We start from the raw sequence: 22,766 nt of genomic DNA, 5'->3' as shown, positions 1-22,766 counted from the left end.
GCCTCCTGAGTGCTGGGATTAAAGGCATACGCCACTAACGCCTGGCCCATCATGACTTATTACATGCTATCTTTTCATATGGCATGGACAGAGATTTATATTACAGCTTGGTTATTCAGCCCAAATGGACTTATAAAGTCGACAGATACCTTTTACCTGCTCAAACTCATCTTTAATTGATTTATGCACACTGCACATTTCATACTTGCGTTAATGCAGATATGTATGTTACCTTTAAAACTTTGTGTGTTCTCAGAGCAAGGGGACCAGGCACCAATGAAGACAAGTAGCTCAGGTGATCCAGCCTCTAAGAATGCCTCTGTTGCAGTTTCCTCAGAGTTCTATATCCAGAACAGCTTCAAGTCTGATGGCTGAGATGGTCCAGCCTCACAGACTACTCCAGCCAGACTTCAGATAAGTCCTACATTTTTCTAGCACACTGAGACTAGATAACAGCTAGCTCTCCCAGGAATTTATATTATCTTAATTTTCTCAGGGTCCCTCAAAGATGTCATTGCCCCCAGACAGCAGGAAGCAGTCTAGAGAACATGGTGCCCAAATTCCCAAGAGGTGGGGTGGATGGTTTTTTGTCATTTGATGGGTTATGGATGTTTGTCATCATTAAGGGTGGTTGGTTACAAGTTATTATTGGTCACGGTCAGGGAGATTAGATTCAAGGATCTCATTCTAAAGGAGAAAAGGGGGGATATAGTATAGAAACAATGAGATAAAAGGGTGGATTGTTGAGTCTACTTTTGAACAACCACTGGTCTCAAACATTTTACATTGGTATGGATTTTTATATAATGATACAAATTTAAGTTATTTAAGGTTATTTTTGTTATACTGTATATATTTTCCTACTCTTGTTTAAGGTATTGTACTGATGCAGCTCATTTTAAAAGGTTATGTAAAGTTTTAGTCCTTGAAAGCTATTTAGGATAGTAAAGAAATACAGGTTAGTAGTTAGTCTTCTATAACAATCAAACATATATATATAGGTATGTTTTCAAGGTCAAATAGAGATATACTTTAAATACAGAGATGGTCTCCAAACACTTCAAAGACCTACAGAATATGGAATTTTAAACTGTTTTAATAACAAGGCCTTTCATGTCGATGAGATACATCTGCTCCTGGCAGCACCAATCTACTTCATAAAAGGATGATAAGCATTGAAGAACCTCCTCCATATGGAGTTTGCTTTCTTTGTGGCAAAAGCTAGCCATTTGGACAAGAAACTGCCCTTGCCTTGACTGCTCACAGTATGCTATCCAAACTGGACAAGCAGGACACACAAAAAAAGCAACTGCCAAACTTTACCATGATATTCAAAAGGCTTGCCTGAGGCCCAAAGTAACAGAGTCAGCCAACCATGAACTACAAGAAGGAGCTAAAGTGAATGTCCCCTAGCTTGAGTTGTCTCTCTCATCTTTTGTCACACTGATGATTAGGGGCTGGAGAGATGGCCCTGGATGCTGTTCCAGAGGCCCCGGGTTCAATTCTCAGGACCACATGGCAGCTCACAACTGTCTGTGTTTCCAGTTCCAGGAGATCCTAATGCCCTCTTCTAGCCTCTGTGAATACCAGACCCACATGTGGTGTACAGACATACATGCAGACAAAACACCTATACACATTAAATTAAAAAAATATTTTTAAAAATCTGAGTAACACAGGTGAGATGCCTTAGCCAAAATCTTGAGACATGGCTTTGCTTAAAGATTGTATTGGTGTTATTTGTTTTTATTGCCCTGTGGTTTATCTTCCTCCAAACAGTAGAGGAAAATATGCTACCTGTGTTTGTATACCGCCTTACCACTTCAAGATACAGATCTTTCTGGGTAAAACTCATAGCCTCTGTGCTTCCCAGTTAACCTTTAAGACAGTGAGGAGAGACTGGGGAGGAAGGAGAACAGAGATGTCTGTCGGGCCAGGCTTGTGCTGGCTTATTCCTCTCTGGCCGCCATACCGGTCAGACCTGGTCTCCTGAGTGGGATGAGGTCTCCTGTCCTCTGGGACCCCATCTCTGCAGGCTGGTCACATATTGCTGTGCCTGTGTCATCCAAGCCTGATGTCTGGGGTGATCAAACAAGCCGCGCTCCAACGGAGAGACCCTCGTGTGGTCCACCCTTGGAGAGCTCAACTCGAGGGTATCTTATGGTGATATTTTATTTGTACTGAAATGTGATTTTATTTGTATGTTAATAAATAAAGTTGCCTGGGGGTCAGAGCTATTAGCCAGCCATAGCGAAAGCTGGGCGGTGGTGGTGCACGCCTTTAATCCCAGCACTTGGTAGGCAGAGCTAGGTAGATCTCTGTGTGTTCAAGGATACAGCCAGCATTGGAGACATACGCCTTTAATCTCAATACCAACCATAGAAGATCTGGAGGTCTGTACAGACAGGCGGTGACTAGGAGGTCATGTGGTTGGGTTTACAACCAATGAGAAGGCAGAACAGAAACTCTATAAAAAAAAGACAGACACAGGAAGTAGGTCTCTTTCGGAGAGGTAGGGCAACAGCGACAGTGAAGGGTAAGGTTTTTAGCTCTTAGCTATTGCTCTGATCTCTTGGCTTTCATCTCTGTATTGGCTCTGTGTTTCTTATTTAATAAGACAGTTACATCTACAGTATCTCTATACCCACCTGGATTTATTTACTCAGTACTCGGTGGAAGTCCTGTGCTATCCCAGGGTGTTACATCTCCATCTTCAGGAGGACAGCTGTGTTGAAAATGTTCCTTTGTCTCTCTTCTAATAAAAATGTCTTTTCCAGGCTAAGCATGGTGGCACATGGCTTTAATCTCAGCAGGGTAAGAAACATTAAGTATTAGTCTTGCTTTGTTTTAGAGACAGGGTCTCACTATGTAGTCCAGGTTAGCCTTGAACTCACAGAGATCCATATCCTTCTGCCCCGAGTGCTTCGATTAAAGGGTGCACCCAGCAACTATTAGTCTGTCAAACACTCTAAAACTTTTTGTTTAGGACAAAGAATTAAAATTTTGTTCTCTCTCTCACCTTGAAAGATTTTATGCTCATCTTTTTATCTCCTCCATCTTGTGATATCTTTATGCAAATATTTTAATCTCCTCCCAGCAGCAAAATGTTTGTTCACACGCATTCATTCTTGGAACTTTGAAGTGACCCACCTCTTCCCAATTTCCTTAATTTCCTTTGCTCTAGTCCTCTTGAAACTAGCCAGTCTTGAAACACCGTGAGGTTGGACCCCGGCTGATGGGAGACACACACAGTTACTACCTGGCCCGGTATAAAAACCAAGGGGCTGGAGAGATGGCTCAGCAGTTAAGAACACTAGCTGCTCATCCGGGTGACACAGGTTCAGTTCCCAGCACCCATCTGGCAGCTTTAACAACCATATGTCCAGGAGATCTGACACCCTCTTCTGAGCTCTGCAGGCACTGCATGCATGTGGTACACAGACATACAACATGCAGGCAAAACACTCATGGACGTACTTTTTTAAAGTGAACTTCCTGTCCCAAAGAGCTTGCTAGCTCAATTTGGATCTTGCTGCATACTTTTTGCAAAAATTATTCTCCTGGTAAGCTACTTTCACTTTGTGTTCCTTTGTGTGACGCAGGAACTGTTTATATCAGTATTTAGGAAGCAGGAGGGTCTCTGTGAGTTTGAGGCCAGCCTTGTCTACAGAGTGAGTTCCAAGACAGCCAGGGCTACACAGATCAATCCTGTCTCAAAAACAAAACAAAACAAAACAAAACAAATCCTTTTGTCTTTTCCTGAAACTCTAGAGACCCTGAAATGGGGGGACAAGGACATATGACTTGTAGCCACTGTGAATGGATCTGGTTTAAGAGAACAGTTCATCCAGCAGGGAAGGACTAGCAGTGACGGCATGAGAATGCTTACATCCGGACAAAGCAGAGACGGGGTGCCAGTGCTCAGCTGACTTCCCCCTTCTCCATTCTTGTTCAGTTTAGGATGACCACTTGCTTTAAGTGTGGGTCTTCACTCCATGGTTAGACATCTCTAGAGCACCCTCACAGACTGGCCAGAGGTGTGTCTCCTAGGTAATTCTAAACCCAGGCAAGTTTATAAGGAAGATGGGCCATCACAAATATAAACTGTGGGAAATGAGGCACCACTCAGTTGTCTGTTCATTTAGGCATCTGACAAATACTTACTAGATACTTCACATTTGAACACCCCCAGATGCCAAGTGACTACTGAGATCCAAAGACATGAACTCATCACAGATAGAGAGCTTACATTCTATTACAGAGTCAGACAAAACACACACACACACACACACACACACACACACACACACACACACACACAGCAGGTGTGATCAGTGCCAAGAAAAGGAGGTGCTATTGTGGTTAGAACATATGCACTTAACATGCCAAGGCCTGAATGATATTAAAAGACAAAGCACCTGTGCCGCCCTTCAGGGAAGAATACTTTAGTGACATGTGTGAAAGTCCCGGGATGGCAATGTGCTGGGGGAGGATGGAGTGGGTAGAGCAAGAAAGAGTGTGTGGGACAGAGAGCAAGGCAGATGAGATCCAAGACCTGCCAGTGAGTAGACTATGCAATGCCTGTCTGCCATGGTAAGGGTTTCAGATTTCAGCGTATTTATTACTTTATATACACTTATTAATTTTTTTGTTTGCTTGTTTTTTGAGACAAGGTTTCTCTGTGTGGCTTTGCGCCTTTCCTGTAACTCGCTTTGGAGACCAGGCTGGCCTCAAACTCACAGAGATCCACCTGCCTCTACCTCCCGAGTGCTGGGATTAAAGGCGTGTGCCACCACTGCCCGTTTATTAATTTATTTATTAATTTAAATTAAATTTATTATTAATTTAATAATAAACTACATTTGTTAATTTATTCATGTGTATGTGCACATGCCACAGTACACACAGAGGTCAGAGAACACCTTGCAGGAGTCAGTTCTTTCCTACTACTACAATGTGAGTAGCATAAACACAGGTTTTCTGGCTTGGCAACCAATACCTCCGCCTGCTGAGCCATCTCAATAGGCCCTATACTTTATTCTAAATGAATGATCAGACAACACCTCTAACTGTATGTATGAAATTCTCTGGGGTGGGGGATATTGCCGAGTCAGGCAGAGGAGGCACGACCACACCCAAGTAACACCCTTCAGCCCTACAGACTACTGCAGCCATGTGAGAAGCTGGCTCCTTCCTGTTGCCAGCTCCTGGTCTCCCTCCTCTTCCTTTCCACCTTTACAGAACCTGACAAAGTGGAAGAAAAGTTACGAGTTTAACACATACCTTAAACTCAACGATATACACACACATCAAACACACACACACACACACACACACACACACACACACACACACACTTGTTTGAAAAGGGTTGGTGCTCTATACTCAAAGACATCTGTTTATTTCTGTGATTTTGTAACATTGATGTGTTGCCAAACTATCCTGCACTGTGGCCACTGCCCTCTAATGAGAACCTTTATTTGTGTTAGAAATTGAATTAGACTCGAATCTCTTAATTCAAATGAAGGACCGGCCGGAGAACTCAGAAAGAGGTATGTGTGGAGGGTGTGTGTACTTGTTAGAGGGGTGTGTGCAAGCACCCAGGTATTGGGGGGCACAGAGGTCCTTGTACTCACAGAGAAGCACTAAGAGAACCAAGAATTTTTTACAATATTCTAAGCTTCTAATGCATAATTAATAGTGAATGGGCATCAGTTTGAGTCTGAAAATATGGCTGTCTATGTCTTAGACAGTCTCTGCTGTCAGGTATGTAAAGATCTGTGCTCAAAATACTATATAGGCAAGCACAATGCCTCTCCCTAACTAGTCAGCTACAGAGCACAACCCCCGGCATGGCGAGGGGTTCTGGAAACTCCAGCAAAATAATAGCTCCTTATACATTTCCTTTCTAGGACCCATTACAACTAAAAAATGATAATGTTCCTGCTTGTGCTAGCAAATGATTTGAGATATTTTAATATTAATCATGTTACTGAAATACCATTCTATACACAGGGCCAAACTATTATGGAATGATACCATCAGATACCTAATTGGTAAATTAAAAAATAAATAAAAGTGGAATTTACACCCACCTAAATCATCACATACTATTGTACTATTTAGCTATGCTAACTTTAACTTTAATTTTTTTTTCATTTTAAGGGATAATGGTTTTTCTGCTGCCCAAAAGCATTTGCCCTAAAGAAGACTCAACCTACAGTAAATGCTAACTAAAAAGAAAGAGCCTGATGTTCTATCATTGAGGTGAGGTTATGCTTGGGTCTTTTCAGAAAATGAACAAGTCCCAGATGGCTCTTGATCTGGTACATCCAACCTGGACATCCAGAGACCACCAGATGAATGAAACATCCAACCAGGACATCCAGAGACCACCAGACAAATGAAACATCCAACCAGGACATCCAGAGACCACCAGATTGCTGTAGGATGGTCTGTATGTCAAATTGCTCTTATTGGTCAATAAATAAAACACTGATTGGCCAATAGCCAGGCAGGAAGTATAGGCATGACTAACAGAGAGGAGAAAGGAGAGAACAGGAAGGCAGAGGGAGACACTGCCAGCCGCCACCATGACAAGCAGCATGTGAAGATGCTGGTAAGCCACGAACCATGTGGCAAGGTATAGATTTATAGAAATGGACTAATTTAAGATATAAGAACAGTTAGCAAGAAGCCTGGCACGGCCATACAGTTTGCAAGCAATATAAGTCTCTGTGTTTACTTGGTTGGGTCTGAGAGGCTGTGGGACTGGCGGGTGACAGAGATTTGTCCTGACTGTGGGCCAAGCAGGAAAACTCTAGCTACACCAGATGAATGAAGCATCCAACCAGGACATTCAGAGACCACAAGACAAATGAAAACATCCAACTAGGACATCCAGAAACCACCAGACAAATAAATTTCTGAAGGTGGATGACAAATCCATCAAGAGTAGATGTCTCAAGAGGGAGAGTAAGCTGGTAAGTTGGGCAGACAGTAGGACTTTAACTCCTCAAGCTGAGACTTTGGGCAAACAACAAGGACTAACCCCAAAATGATGCTGTTATGTTTAATGACTGTATTATATGTTAATTCTTGTCAATGAAGAATCCAAATGCCTTTCATCAGGGGGGATAAGGCACACCTGTGATAGGTGTCATATGATATTGTTTTGCCATTCTAAGGTTTATAAAGGTTTATGTGGAATAGGTTCACTTTGCTCACAGCAAAAATATTAACAGAAATTAAGACATGGATGAATTGAGGATGGTGTTTGCCTTTCCTCAATCTGCTATTAGCTGTTCTTATAATTTTCTCATGCTTGCCTGTGCTAATTAGACTAGCTATAAAGGCAATGCATTCAGCCTTGGCCTCATTTTTTTTTTTTAAAAAAATTAGAAGGAAGGAGATGTCAGGGGCACAGAAGTCCTTGTACTCACAGAGAAGCACTAAGAGAACCAGGAATGTTAATCACGCAGAGGTGTCTCCTCAATGAAGAAGATAAAATCAAACACCCGCATTCCATCTAGAAAGCTGAGAGTGGAGGTTCTTAATGACCTGGTGACCTTTTTGCTATCTGAAGGGACAGGCCTCACCCTAATTACCCAGAATAATTATCCCACACTCTTCCCTCCCTAAACCATTACTCATCTTTAGGGTAGATATCACAAATACTTTATGGCCTGCTGACCTCTGTTACTGGTCGGAGACCACACTAGAGTCTAGGTCCTTTAGCTATAGAACCCACCCTCATGGTCACATGTACTTTGTAAAATAGTTTCTATGTAGTCACACCTTAAGCTTTATTGTGCACCTGGAATTGGACTGGTTGTTGCCTGGGAACATTTTTCCAATTTGTACTGTGTTTTAAATACACTGACAATGCCTGGCATTAGACTCCCAAAGTCTGATCCAGGTTGATGAAGTCAATCTGCACCAAGTTTTCATTCTTATCTCTTCATGTGGTTCACTTTGCTGTATGACACCTGCAGGGACCCCCAAACCCAGGTACATGTGTCTGTGTGGGTATACATGCACATGTGTGCACGTGTGTAGAAGCCTAAGTCTGAAGTCAAGTCTGTTTCGTCAACTGATCTCCACCTTTTATTTTTTGAGGCAGGGTCTCTCCCTAAATACGAACTTCACTGATTGCTAATCTGGGTACCAGCTGATCTGAAAATCCAAGACCAAGACTTGTAAGTGCCTACACTAGAGACAACCTGACTGCCCTCCACTCTGGATGGTATTCTTGCTGCTGAAATAAAACTTCAATATATGTTCACTTTACCTGTGCCATGATGTGAATTCTTTTCTTCCAGGAGCCCAAGAGCTGAGACTGCTTGAACTCGGAGGGAATTTGAAATTAAGCATATCTCCCTAGTCGCACCACTACCTACATCCTTCATGGGTGCAGAAAAAGACTTTGAAGCCAGGTTGCTTGTTCATGCCTGCAATCCCAGCACTTGGGAGACTAAGGCAGGAGGATTGCCTCAAGTGCAAGGCCAATCTGGGCTACACAGAGTTCCCGGGCAGCCTTGGCTACAATGGGATACCTGTCTCAAAACCAACCAAATAAACAGAGCCTTGCAGATCTTTCCATGTCCTAAGGAGACATGAAGATATTTAGAACAGTGCTGGAATCCTGGAGATAGGAAAAGTGTTCCATGGAAAGAAAGGACGTTCCTTTCCCTGCAAACCAGTGAGTCCAGCATACTGCAGACACTATCCTAGAATGGGTGCTGAGGGGAAGAAAGCATCCTTGCCCCTGGCAGACAGTGACTGATAGCATGCACCTTCAGTTCACATGTCAGCATGGATAGTGCTTCCTTGTTCCAAAGTGTGTTAATAGAGGCTCTAAGAAGAAAAGACACAGTTGGGAAACCACCACTGTTCACTGGATCAAGTCAGCTTCTAAAGGAAATAAATTTCCTATTACATGGCGAAAAAAGTTTTAAATTGGGATTTCAATTTGCGGAAGGAAATTTGAAAATATTTTTCATCTGTCTTAAAAGCTACTTGACAAACATGTATCAATTATCCATTATTGAATAGCCTTTGGCAGGTGAAAATATGCTGGGAACAAAGTTAAGTCTGCTCTAGTGGGCACAGTTAAGACTAAAAATATTTAAATATTGTTATGGTTTGGATATGATGATTCCCACCCCCACCCCATATGGCTTTTGACTGGAAAGTTTGGTCCCCAATTAGTGAATTCATTGATATATGATCAGGTTATAAGGGCTCTGACCTAACTAATGGATTGCTTCACTGGTGGATTCAAAAGATGATGGCATTATTGGGAGGTGATAGGAAGGCCATGGGAGCTAGATGCAGGAGGAGGTCACTGGGCATGTGCCCTGGGAAGATGCAGCTTGCCTTTGACCTTTCCTTTCCTTTCCCTTCCTAGCTGCCAATAGGCGAGCAGTTCTGTTCCACCATGCCCTTCTACCATGAGGTTAGTGTTACTATCCCAGAGATAACGGAACCAGATGACTAAAACAAAACTCTTTTGTTCTTTTAAATAGTTTCACTTAGATCCGGCAGGATTACTTGGCAGGTAAAGATGGCTGCTGCCAAGCTTGATGACCTAAATTCAATCCCCAGGACCCACACTGTGAAAGGAGAGAACTGACTCCTTCAAGCTGTCCTCTGACCTCCATATATGTGTGTAACAGGCTTTCTCTTGGGCCACCAACCAGCTCCTGAATCATGACACGGAGACTTAGTATTAGTTATGAATGCCTGGCCTTAGCTTAGGCTTGTTTCTTGCTAGCTCTTACAACTTAATTTAATCTGTTTCTCTTCATCTACATTTTGCCTTGGGGCTTTTTAACTTTCTTTCCTTCTGTATGTCCTACTTTCACTGCTCCCTCCATGTCTGTCTGTCTGGTGGTTGCCTGGCTGGCTGGCCCCAGCGTCTCCCTCTTTTTCTCCCTCATTCTCTTCTCCTCCTATTTATTCTCTCTGATTGCCAGTCCCGCCTATCCCTCTCCTGCCTAGCTATTGGCCATTCAGTTTTTTTTTTATTAGACCAGTTGGGTGCCTTAAGCAGGCAACGCAACACATCTTTACATCCTTAAATGCAGCATAAATAAATGTAACACATCTTTACATCATTGAACAAATGCAGCATAAACAAATGCAACACATCTTTGCCTACTTAAAATAATATTCCACAACACAGGTGTGCACACACAAATACAATACAATATTTTGTAAGGGCTGGAGAGATAGTTCAGCAGTTAAGAGCACTGACTGCTCTTCCAGAGGACCCGGGTTCAATTCCCAGCACTCACATGGTGGCTCACAACTGTATGTAACTTCAGTTCCAGGGGACTGAATACCCTGGTCTGGCCTCTGCATGAACATGGTGCCTATACATATATGTACAGAAACATTCATACACATAAAACAAAAATAGAGTAATTACAGTTGTTTTGCTCAGGTATTTGTCAGTCACAAAAACCTGACACAACACATTAACCAAGTCATTCATCTAGTGCGAATGTGAGAAACGCTCTATAGAGAATATGCAGACATGAATAGGGAGAGCTGCTCTAGATGGAGCTGGAGAAGACTGCTCTGTGACCTTTGAGGAGACGTTGTTTTTTCATTAAGGAATTTTAAAATTCATTTTATATACCAACCACAAATCCCCCCTCTCCTCCCTCCTCTCGTCTTCCTCCTAACCCACCCCCCATTCCCTTCTTCAACAAGGCAAGGTCTCCAATGGGGAGTCTGCAGAGCCTGGTCCATTCAGTAGAGGCAGGTCCAAGCCCCTCCCATCAAGGCTATGCAAGGTGTCCCACCATAGGTAGTGGGCTCGTGCACCAGGGATGGATCCTGATCCTACTTCCAGGGGACCCCTTAAGCAGATCAAGCTACACAACTGCCTCACTTATGCAGAGGGCCTAGTCCAGTTCCATGGAGGCTCCACAGCTGTTGGTCTAAAGTTCATGAGTTCCCACTAGTTTGGTTTGGTTGTCTCTGTAGACTTCCCTATCATGATCTTGATGCCCCTTGCTCATAGAATCCCTCTTCTCTCTCTTCGACTGGACTCCTGGAGCTCGGCCTGGTGCTTGGCTATGGATCTCTGTATCTGCTTCCATCAGTTACTGGATGAAGGCTCTATGATGACAGTTAGGGTGTTCACTGATCTGATTACTGAGTAAGCCAGTTCAGGCACCCTCTCCACTATTGCTAGTAGTCTAAGCTGGGGTCATCCTTGTGGATTCCCAGGAACTTCCCTAGCACCGGGTTTCTCCCTATCCCCATGATGTCTCCCTCCATCATGGTATCTCCCTCACTGCTCCCCCACTCTGTCCCTGCTCCAGCTTGACCATCCCATTCCCTCATGTTCTCATCCCCCACCCCCCTCCATTGACCCCCCCTTCACCCCAGTTTACTCATGGAGATCTTGAGGAGAGGTTTTGGCGATGAGTCAGGCAGCAATGAGAGCTCAGGACAGCCAAGGTCTGGAGACTCAGCCCCTGCTGTGACTGGAGAGTGGGAGAGGAAGGATGGTGGCGAGGCAACGTGGGAAAGGTAGGTGCAGGCAGGTATCCCGGGAGAACGCGGGATGGATTTCGTTACAGGTGTGATGGAAGCCATCGGAGGGATGTACTTCGAGGGATTATACAATCTGACTTATATGTTTAAATGATCACTGCGGTCACTGTGTGGGAATGGTAATTACCAGCTCATTCCCATACAGCGGGAAGGCAAGAGTGGAATCAGAACCACAGGCACCAGCAATAGATGTGGTAGCCTGGGTCATATTATGTGGTGCTGGAGGGGGTGCAGCATTAGCATGAGTTAGATTTGAAGATAGCCACAAGGAAATCACTGCTGGTTCAGCAGATGTGGAGGTAGGCAGAGGTATCAAGAACTCTTGAGGGGGGGCTGAAGAGATGGCTCAGTGGTTAAGAGCACACTGGCTGTTCTTCTGGGGGACCCAGGTTCAATTTATAGCACCCACATGGCATCTTACAACTGTCTGTGACTCCAGTTCCAGGGGATCTGATTCCTTCTCACCAATGAACATAGAATAAAGTTAAATAAATGATTAAAATTTAAAAAAGGACTCTTGGTCAGGTACAGTGGCATGATCCTTAGACTCTTGAGATTGTGGCCTGAGCACATGACTGACTGATGCTGCCAGAGTAAGATGGGAAAAGTTAGAACCAAATCTTTTGAAATCAAGAGTTCTGCTTTAGTCACCCAAGCTGGACAGGCTATTAAATAATCAGGATGTCAAGTATACAGCAAAGGACAGGTTCAGGTGGCAGAGGTGACAGTTTGGGTCTTCTTTTTTTCTGAGAAAAGGTTTCTCTGTGTAGCCCTGGCTGTCCTGGAACTCATTCTGTAGACCAGGCTGGCCTCAAACTCACAGAGATCTGCCTGCCTCTGCCTCCCAAGTGCTGAGATTAAAGGTGTGCGATACCATCACCCAGCACAGGTAGCGGTTTTTAAATTTAGGAGTCAATAGAAATTGTTGCTATTTATTTTTGTTATAATTTATTTTTATTATATTTCCTTGGCACCCACTGGGGATTGAATCGAGGGCGTGCACCTGCTGGGAAGGTGCTCTACCACAGAGTTATATTCCCTGCCACCACTATACTCAATTACTCAAGTCCAAGTTACTCATGCTAGTCTCAAACTCACTCTGTAGACCAGGTTGGCTTTGAACTTTGAATCCTCCTGCTTCAGTCTCCAGGGTAGCTGTGATTACAGGATTATACATGTTCACCACATACAGACAATACTTAAAGCCAAGAGACTGGATGAGATCACTTAGGAGATGGGGGATGGAGAAGGAAGAGGCTTGGGGCAAAGCATCTAAATGCTGTGGAGCATCACAACTACAGAACAGCCTGGAAAGAGAAGCCAAGCAAGAGGACTGCAACTAGCTGGGCGTGGTGGCCATCACCTGTAATCCCTGTCCTTAGGGAGTAGAGGCAGGAGGATCAGGAGTTCAAGCCCAGCCTCAGCCAAATGAAACTCTAACTCTCTCTGTCTCTCTGTCTCTCTCTCTGTCTCTCTCTGTCTCTCTCTGTCTCTCTCTGTCTCTGTCTCTCTGTCTGTCTGTCTGTCTGTCTGTCTCTCTCTCTCTCTCTCTCTCTCTCTCACACACACACACACACACACACACACACACACACACACACACACGACAGGAAACCAACAGGTATGGTGTTGCATACCCATAATCCCAGCACTGAGAGGCTGAGGCAGGAGGATGATAAGTTCCAGGTCAGCCTGGGCTATAGAGCAGTCAGTCAGTTTTTTGTTTGTTTGATTTTGTTGTTCTTGTTTTGATTTTTTTAAATTGACTTAAAACCTGTAATCCTAGCACTTGGAAGGTGGAGACATGAGATTCTGAGTATAATACTAGCCTCAGATTCACAGCAATGTTAAGGCCAACCTGGGTCACATGAGGCTCTTTCTCAAAAATATAAATAAAATAAAACTGCAAGCAGCCATCTTTAAAACCAGCAACAGTAGCCAGAAAAATAAATCAATTGTTGAACAATTTGTTTACATATTTTTTCTGATACATCATATGAGCATACATGGAAGCTGTCAGTTCAGGTTCCATTTTCAAAGCATAATCATAAGCAATAAAATTTGTGGAATGTATTTGAGTCCTATGTAAATCTCCCAGGTGTCTCTCTTCCTCTAGCTCTTCAAATTACTGTCTCATTCTCCTTGGCAGTATGCTTTGGCCTTTGGTCTTTATCTTGTGGACCTTCCTCTCATCTCAAGCTGCCATCTCTCCATGTGGATGAGTCTGCAGACAGAACCGCTTTCCTCATCCTTCTGAAGCCTGCTTGCTTTGAACACTGACAACTTCACTTTGCCATCGAGTTTTATGTTATTTGTACTGCATTATGCTGTTATAGCTTGACAATGACAGAGTGAGCAATGGACCGAGACTTGACCCAGTGGGCAGGGGTACAGGGTTAGCTCTAAAAGGAAGGAATGTGTGGTCAGTTTATCAGCGATTAAATCTACCTCACCATGACTTTAGCTGTGGATCATGGAGACCATTAGCTGTCCACCACATCCATTCTTCCTTCTTTTTTCTTTTTAACTTAAAAAGTATACATTAAATGTATTTTTCTTTTCTTTTTTTTAATTAAAAAAAGATTCATTTTACATACCAACCACAGATTCCCCCTCTCATCCCTCCTCCCGCTCCCCCCACTCCTGTCTAACCTCCCCAACCCAACCCTCATCCCCTCCTCCAAAAGGGTAAGTCCTCCCATGGTGGGAGAGTAAAGCCTGGTACATTCCGTTGAGGCAGGACCATGCATCAAGGGTGAGCAAGTTGTCCCACCATAAGTAACGGGATCCAGAAAGCCGGCTCATGCACCAGGAGGCCCCCCCTTTTTTTTTCAAGGTCTAACTATGCAGTCCAGGTTGGACTTGAACTCACTGCCTAACTTAGTCTCCTGAGTGCTGGGATTATAGACATGTACCACCATGCTTGGCCATTCTTACTTCTTGAAGCAATAAACAAGACGACATTTATCTACTATTTGATGTGCTGGGGCCCTGTAACTTGGTGGACAGCAATGACATGGCTTCCTATCCACACCCCCCCACCCAATTTACATATATGATCCTTCTCCATTTTCTTCTTTGTGACTGTATGCAGATGGTAACAAAGCCCTGGAGAGTGATGGAGCTACAGTGTGAGACTAAGGAAACCCAGAGGCTGGAGATGTAGCTCAGTTGGTACAGTACTTGCTTAGCCTGCCTAAAGCCCTAAGTCCAGTCCCTAACACCACATAAAGCTAGGCAAGGTGGCATACACTCGATCTTAGCAACTGGATGGAGGTAGGAAGATCCGAAGTTCAAGGTCATCCTCGGCTACATAGTTCGAGGCTAGGCAGGGATATATGAGAAAAAAGAGGGGGAGTGGGAACAGGAAGGAAAACACATAAGTTAGTAAACAAAAGTACAGAGATTACAAGTCAAGTTGGTATATCTATAGGAAGAAGAAGAGACAGTGGATTTGGGTGCATTGGCTCTTATAACTGAAAAGTCCAAAGAAAACCTGCTATGGTGGTACATATTTTTTTTTTTTAACACATATAGGTGTTTGTATGTCTGTCTGTGTACCAGAGGCCAGAAGGAAGCATCAGATCTCCTGGGAGTGGAGTTACAGATGGTTGGAGCCACCATGCAGATGCTGGGAATCAAACCTCGGTCCTCTGGAGAGCAGAGCAGCCGGTGCTCTGAACCACTGAGCCGCATCTCCAGCCTAGACATGTTTAATGCCAGCACTCAGACGTAGATGGATCTCTGTTTGAGGCCAGCATAGTCTACAAATCAAGTTCCAGGTCAGCTATGGCTACCCCGTTTCCAGAGTTAAGTACCAATGACAAAGGCCATATGGCTCACAAAGCCTATAATATATCTGACCTTGCTAATTTTTGCCTAAATAATGGCATGCTACGTAATTCTTATCGAGGGACCTGAATTGTTTTCTTTCTGAAGAAGCCACTGGCGAGTTTTATAGCAGTGATCCATATCATCTGATCTACATTCTCTTTATCTTATTTTATTTTACTTACTTGTATGTGTTTGGGTGGGTTGCCTGCATATATGTCTGTGCATCATATGAATGCTAAGTGTAACAGGGAAGCCAGTCAGTGGGGTACAGTCATAATCCTGGTGAGACTTGGAAGAGTGGAAAACAAGGAAGTAGTTGAAATTGGTCTACATATGGAAGAGGAGATACCCTGAAGACTTGCTGAGTCACTGGATATGAGGTAGACAAAAGAGGACTCAAGGATGCTGTCTAAGCTTTGGGCTTGAGCACCTATGTGAAGGGCAGTTTCATTAACCGAGAACAGAAAGATCTTGGAGGAAGGAAAAGGGCCAAGAGTTTTGCTTAACGTTAAGGTATTTGTCAGTTGTAATAGACAGTCAAGGAAGAAGCTGGATACTTGAGTCTGGAGCACACGTCCGAATCTGAGTCACTGGTAAGGACATGGTGTATTGGCCAGTCTTCTGTTGCTGCAATAAAACATCTGAGGCTGGACACTGGTAAAGAAAAGAAGGGTCGGGCTGGAAAGATGGCACATGATTACGAGTACTGTTTGCAGCTGGGAGATGGTGGCCCACACCTTTAATCCCAGCACTCGGGAAGCAGAGGCAGGTGGATCTCTGTGAGTTCAAGGCTAGCCTGGTCTACAGAGTGAGTTCCAGGACAGCCAGGGCTACACAAAGAAACCCTGTCTTGGAAAACAACAACAACAAAATTCCTTGTTGCTCTTCCAAAGGACCTGGGTTCGATTCCTAGCACCCACATGGTAGCTCACAGCCATCTATGACTCCAGTTCCAGTGGGCCTGACACCTTCTTCCAACCTCCACAGGCACTGGGCACACACATGGTGCACAGACATGCATACAGGCAAAAACACATAAACATATACTGAAAAAGGTTTGAGGATTTTTTGTTTGTTTGATTTGTGGTTTTTTTTTTTTTTTTTAAGAAAAGAGGTTTTCAGCTCAGATTTGGAGGCTGCAAGTCTAAATAGGACATTGCTAACACTGGTGACAGAAAATCCCATGGCATATCATATCACTGCAAATGGCATCAAGGTAACAGCATGTGCCGACAGCAAGAGATTACATGGTGAGACAGGAAGCCAGAGAGGCTGGTCCCCAATAACAGCCTCTTCAAAGACCTAACCTGTGTCTCACAGAACTACTTTAAATCCTTCCTTAGGAAGCACCCATGGCCTTCTGCTAGCCCCGTCTCTCTTCTTGTTGTTTTTCCTAAGATGGTTCTTCTGTGTCGTCTTGGCTGGCCTGGAACTCTGTAGAACTTAGATATCCACCTGCCTCTGCCTCCTGAGTACAGAGATTAAAGGCACGTACCACCAAAGCCCAGCTAGCCCTGCTTCTTTTTTTTTTTTTTTTAAAGATTTATTTATTTATTATGTATACAGTGTTCTGTCTGCACATATCCCTGCAGGCCAGAAGAGGGTGCCAGATCTCATTACAGATGGTTGTGAGCCACCATGTGGTTGCTGGGAATTGAACTCAGGACCTTTGGAAGAACAAACAGTGCTCTTAACCTCTGAGCCATCTCTCCAGCCCTAGCCCTGCTTCTTAAAGCACCTATAACTTTTTAAAATGGGGTCCAAGCTTTTCACACATGACCATGAGGAAAAAAATGTCCAAATCATAGTAAGTATTACTTTAGGCCAGAGGCCTACCTAGAACTTGAGAACATTAAAGCCTACCAAGGGAAACCGGTTCAAAAAATCCTGGCTGAGTGTGGTGGTGAACATCTTTAATCCCAGCACTTGGGAGCATGCAGAGGCAGGTGAATATCTGAGTTCCAGGCCAGCCTGGGCTACAAAGTAAAACCCTGTCTATAAATATAAAAATCAATGAAAGGTTGAGCCAGGCATGGTGGCACACAATTGTAATCTCAGAGGTTGGGGAGCTTAGGTAGGAGGATGGAGGGTTCCAGATCAGCCTGGGTTATATAGTAAGACCTGTACTACAAACATTAAAATATTAATAATGGTTATGAGCTGGGGACATAGCTCAGTGGTAGAGAACTTGCCTAGCATGCACAAGGCAAGGAGTGTACCATGAAGTTCAATTCTTAACAACCCCCCCCACACACACAGAGAGAGAGAGAGAGAGAGAGAGAGAGAGAGAGAGAGAGAGAGAGAGAGAGAATATTAAGCACAGACTCTCTTCTTTGGGGTTTTTTCCAGGGTGTCAGCTGGCCCCCAGATCTGAGCCCTGAAGCATTGGCTACACTACTTTTCAGTTGCAGACTGACTCATTAGGTTTCCTGTCTTCCTGTGTCTGGTAAAAAACACATATGTCCTTGAAACAAGAGTCGTATTTCTGTCTTTGCCTGTGAAGTAGTTTAGAATCCTAGTTCTGCAGCTTTGCAAAGATGTACAACCCCGAGTTACTCACTAAACTTTACTCCGTGAGCCATAGTTGCCTTGTCTGGAAACTGGAAATAATAGAATCACTTTGCAATTGTGTATTAGGAATTATCTAGTAGATGCAAAGGTGTGTGTGTGCTCTGAGTATGATAAATGGCAGTTTGAGCTGGACATGGTAATCCTGTAATCCCAACATGAAGGAGGTAGAATCAGGAAGAGCAGGAATTCAAGGCCAGCCTCAGCTATATTGTACACGTGAGGCTAACCTGGGGTACATAAGACTCTGGTCTCATAATAAAAAAAGAAAGAAAGGAGGGAGGATGCCAGGAGGGGGGGAGAGAGAGAAAGAGATATACTTTGATGAAGTATAGTATCTATGGGGGCCAGACGTATTGACACATGCCTATAATCCCAGAATTTGGGAGGCTAAGGCCAGAGAACTTCTGTGAGTTTAAGGCCAATCTGGGCTGTACAGTGAGGTGAATTCAAGGCCAGCCACAGAAAAATCTTGTCTCAAAAACAAAATCTAATTTCAAGGTATGTTCTATGCATATATGAAAAAGTCACAATAAAACCATCTGTGTAATGTTAATTTAGAAAAGAAGAGGGGGAGTGCTCAGAGGTTAAAAGCAATATTCTTCCAGAAGATCCAACTTTGGTTTCTGTTGTGGAATATTAGTTTAAGATGTGTTACATTTGTTTACTCTGTGGAATATTTGTTTAATGATGTAAAGATGTGTTGTATTCTTTTATGTTGCATTTGTTTAACTCTGTGAAGCTGTATTACTTTGCCTGCCTAAAACACCTGATTGGTTTAATAAAGAGCTGAATAGCCAATAACTAGTCAGGAGAAAGCATAGTTGGGGCTGGTGGGCAGAGAGGATAAATAGAAGGAGAAATCTAGGGATGAGAGGGAGGAGCAAGAAGAGGAAAAGGAGAGAGGGGCAACAGGGGCCAGCCACCCAGCCATCCAGTCAGCCACAGAGAAAGAAGGAAAGAAACATACATAGAATAAAGAAAGTAAAAAGCCCAGATGCAAAATGTAGTTAAGGAGAAACAGGATAATTTAAGGTAGAAAAGCTGTCTAGAAACAAGCCAAGCTAAGGCCAGGCATTCATAAATAAAAATAAGTCTCCGTGTATTTATTTGGGAGCTGTGTGGCAGGCCCCCAAAGAGTCAGAAAACCAATTACAGGTTTCCAGCATACACTTCACATGGCTTATAACCTCCTATAACTTCAGCTCCAGGGGATCCAACACTGTTTTCTGGCCTCCACAAGCACCTGCACACATGTGGCACACGCATATGCTGTGGGATATTCTCTATGCTGTGAATGTATTGCTATGATTTATTGATAAATAAAACATTGATTGGCCAGTAGCCAGGCAGGAAGTATAGGCAGGACTAGCAGAGAGGAGAATTGGGGGAACAGGAAGGCAGAGTCGAGGAGATGCTGCCAGCTGCCACAAGGAGAAGCATGATGTAAGATACCAGTAAGCCACAAGCCACGTGGCTTATAGATTAATAGAAATGGGTTAATTTAAGATATAAGAACAGATAGCAAGAAGCCTACCACAGCCATACAGTTTATAAGTAATATAAATCTGTGTGTTTGCTTGGGGGACGCTAGTGGGAGAGATTTGTCCTGACCATGGGCCAGGCAGGATCAGGAAAACTTCAGCTACACACATATACATTAATAAAATTAAAATTAAATCTTTAGAAATAAAAAGTTCCTTTTTAAAAGAAGAAATATTTAAACAATGATCTTGAGCCAGGAGTAGTTGTGAATGCCTTTAATTCTAGCACTGAGGACATAGAGGCAGACAGAAATCTCTTTGAGTTTAGGGACAGCCTGGTCTATATAGTGGGTTCCCAGGACAGTCAGGGCTATGTAGAAAGACCCTGTCTCAAAAAAAAAAAAAAAAAAAAAAAAAAAAAAAAAAAAAAAAAAAAGGACAGCCAGGGCTACATAGACCCTCTCAAAAACAAACAATCACCACTAAAATTTTTTCTCATTGCTTTGGGGTTCCTATAGATGACATCAGACTTTTTTTTATTGTTTTGTTTCTTGAGACAGCTTCTCACTATGTAGCCCTGGTGCCCTGAAACTTTCTGTGTAGACCAGGCTGTCTTAGAACATGCCTCCTGAGTTCTGGGATTAATGATTTGTGTCATCATAGCCAGCGACAGTGACAGCAGAATTTTGAGCAGGTACTCTTAGGTGACAGGCCATCAATTGTCTGAATTACAGAGTAAGTTGAAAGCTAGCCTAGGCTACATATGGAGATCCTGTCTAAATAACAGTAACAAACAAACAAAACCCACCAAGACTGAGTTGAGGTAGAGGGGCCATGCTATGGTAGGGACAGGGGAACTCTGTACTCAGTTTTGCTGTGGACCTAACACTGTCCTCTAAGATGCATGCCATTCCTTTATAAAACCTGCTCATCAATTGTCTCCTGTAAGTGGCACCATGAGGATACCCTGCCTTTGTCCAGTGTGACATTCTCAGCTTCCCCCAGACTGGCTTTCCTCAATCCTGTAAGGTTTCTCCACTCTGGAAAGACTTCTACCCTTGACCTCTCTGGCTTTGAGGACATCACCAGAACTGCTCTACTGCCTCAACCTCCCATCCCTTCCCCATCCTCCTCCACGTTGGGTATCAAACCTGGGCCTTTACACATTCTCAGCGGGCACTCTATCACTAGACTTAAAACAACTTTTTAACTTTAATATAAAAAAACATGACACACTAAAACTACCCAGAAGTCTATGTATCTCGGGAAACTTCTGCACAGTTAGAATGCCATTGGATTTCACACTTTCCCTATTGAATACACCTTTATGCATTTATTCACCACCACGACTGCAAACTCCAACGGCAGAATTAGAAAAACAATTAGCTTTATATCCCCCATCATAACCCGTGTTCATCCCCTGCATCCAGTCCTTATCCTCCCATAAGCCTTTCTTTTCTTTCCTTAAGCTGTATCCACATGTATATTTATTTACAGATATGCATATATATTTTTGGCAGGTTCTGAATATGAGGGAGAATATGTCTTTTTTTCCCTGAGTTTCTTTTTAGGTCAAGGTCTAACTCTAAAACTCATAGTTTGGGGCTGGTCTCAAACTCTCCACCTCCTGAGTGTTGTGTTTACAGCAGTCTCACCATGCCTGGCTGAAGTACCTTCTAAACATCACAGCTTAAAGTCGACAGTACATACAGGCCAGGATCTGCTTGTGCCCAGAGTGTGAGTACGCTAGTTTGGGGACCAGGGGAGACCTTGTAAATGGGGAAAGGCTCCAGGTTGAGAAAGACATTCAAAGCAGATCCTAGAGACCAGTGAGACCTGAAGCCAGGCTAGAGACTTAGAGAAAAAAAAAGAAAGTGGGGTGCACTTGTGAAGCAGGGGGAAGCCAGGATTAAAGGCAGGCACCCAGGGTGAGGTGAGGGCTTTCCTCTTCAGCATTCCAGTGAGGGGCCTCCTCCCCACAAGGAGGATGTTTGTGCAGGACTTGAAGAGACACCTAAGGAAATGAACAGTTGGAGTCAGGACACCTGCACCCCAAAGGCATGACTAAGCCAGAAAAGGGAAGAGATCCCAAAACAAAAGATCACCATTTCCAGAGGGGAATTTCCCAGAACAATCGACAGTAACTGAGAAACCAATCACCTGCCTTCCTTCCTGCCCAGTTAATGAGGACACCCCCTAAAACACACACTTTACTTCGTGGCTATTCGAAAGAGCTGTAGCTGCAGTGTTTCCAGGGAAGAAATAGTATTTTCAGGTGGTGTAGCCACAGCGCAAATCCTCTTTAAGGTGGAAGCAAGGTCTGATTGTACCTGAGGCTGGCCTCAAACTCATAGCGAATCCCCTGTCCTCGGTCTTCCAAGTACTAGGATGGCAGGGTGAGTCACCCGTGTCACACTGTGTCACACTGTGTCACACCGTGCATGAGCACCATGCACAGCAGCTGGACAAGTTTTATAAAGGAATGGCATGCGTCTTAGAGGACAGTGTTAGGTCCACAGCAAAACTGAATAGAGTACAGGGTTCCCCTGTCCCTACCATCGCACGGCCCCCTCTACCTCAACTCAGTCTTGGTGGGTTTTGTTTGTTACTGTTATTTAGACAGGGTCTCCATATGTAGCCTAGGCTAGCTTTCAATTTACTCTGTAATTCAGACAAGCCTCGATGGCTCCACAAATCCTTCTGCCTTAGCCTTTCCTATGCTGAGATCACAGGCATGTACTGCCATGCCAGCAAACATGTCTTCTTTGCTTGCTGTTTGTTTGTGTGTTGTTGTTTTTTTGGGGTGGGGTGGGGTGTGCTCCACTGTGGAGCACCCTTTTAATCCCAGCACTCGGGAGGCAGAGGCAGGCAGATCTCTGAGTTTGTGGCGAGCCTGGAGAGCTAGTTCTAAGACACCCAGGGCTACACAAAGAAACGTCTCAAAACAAAACAAAACAATCTAGTCTCTGGGAGCACCAAGAGTCCAGGCCAAAGGTGATATTGTTGTGGGTCCAAGGCTCTGAAATAACCCAAGCAGACACAAGAGGTCACACAAAGCAAGATTTTATTGGATTGGACAGCATGGCAGAAACCATCCTCTCAGGGACAACTGTACAGACTCAGGAACTGACCTTGTCCTCCAACTTCATTTCAGCAAGTATTTAAGCAGAAAAACACAAACATCTGTGCCAAGTTACAGTTACACTTTCCCACCAATCAGGATCCAGAGATAGGGAGCTTTCCTAGGAACATTGTTCTGTGGTACACTTATCTTGTTCTTACTGGATGGTTCACTCAAGTGTGGCAGGG

General features: G+C 43.8%; 1 protein-coding gene across 2 annotated transcripts in view; it reads right to left on the bottom strand.

Annotated features, from left to right (window-relative positions):
• Positions 1 to 4,865: 4,865 nt before the first annotated feature.
• The window catches only part of Mettl6 (methyltransferase 6, tRNA N3-cytidine), a 63,433-nt gene continuing 45,532 nt past the window's right edge, over positions 4,866 to 22,766 (bottom strand). The window contains exon 7 of one of the 2 annotated variants that reach the window (XM_059273903.1): positions 4,866 to 5,244. In XM_059273903.1, the coding sequence (XP_059129886.1) occupies positions 5,156 to 5,244 (89 nt within the window). In that variant the 3' untranslated portion in view covers positions 4,866 to 5,155. The remainder of the gene's footprint in view (positions 5,245 to 22,766) is intronic. The other variant, XM_059273905.1, reaches the window with a different exon arrangement.

This window comes from Peromyscus eremicus, chromosome 9 (genome assembly GCF_949786415.1).
Source record: "Peromyscus eremicus chromosome 9, PerEre_H2_v1, whole genome shotgun sequence".
Classification (NCBI taxonomy): Eukaryota; Metazoa; Chordata; class Mammalia; order Rodentia; family Cricetidae; genus Peromyscus; species Peromyscus eremicus.
The sequence above is the reverse complement of the archived record's forward strand: the minus strand, read 5'-3'. Positions and strand labels throughout refer to the sequence as shown.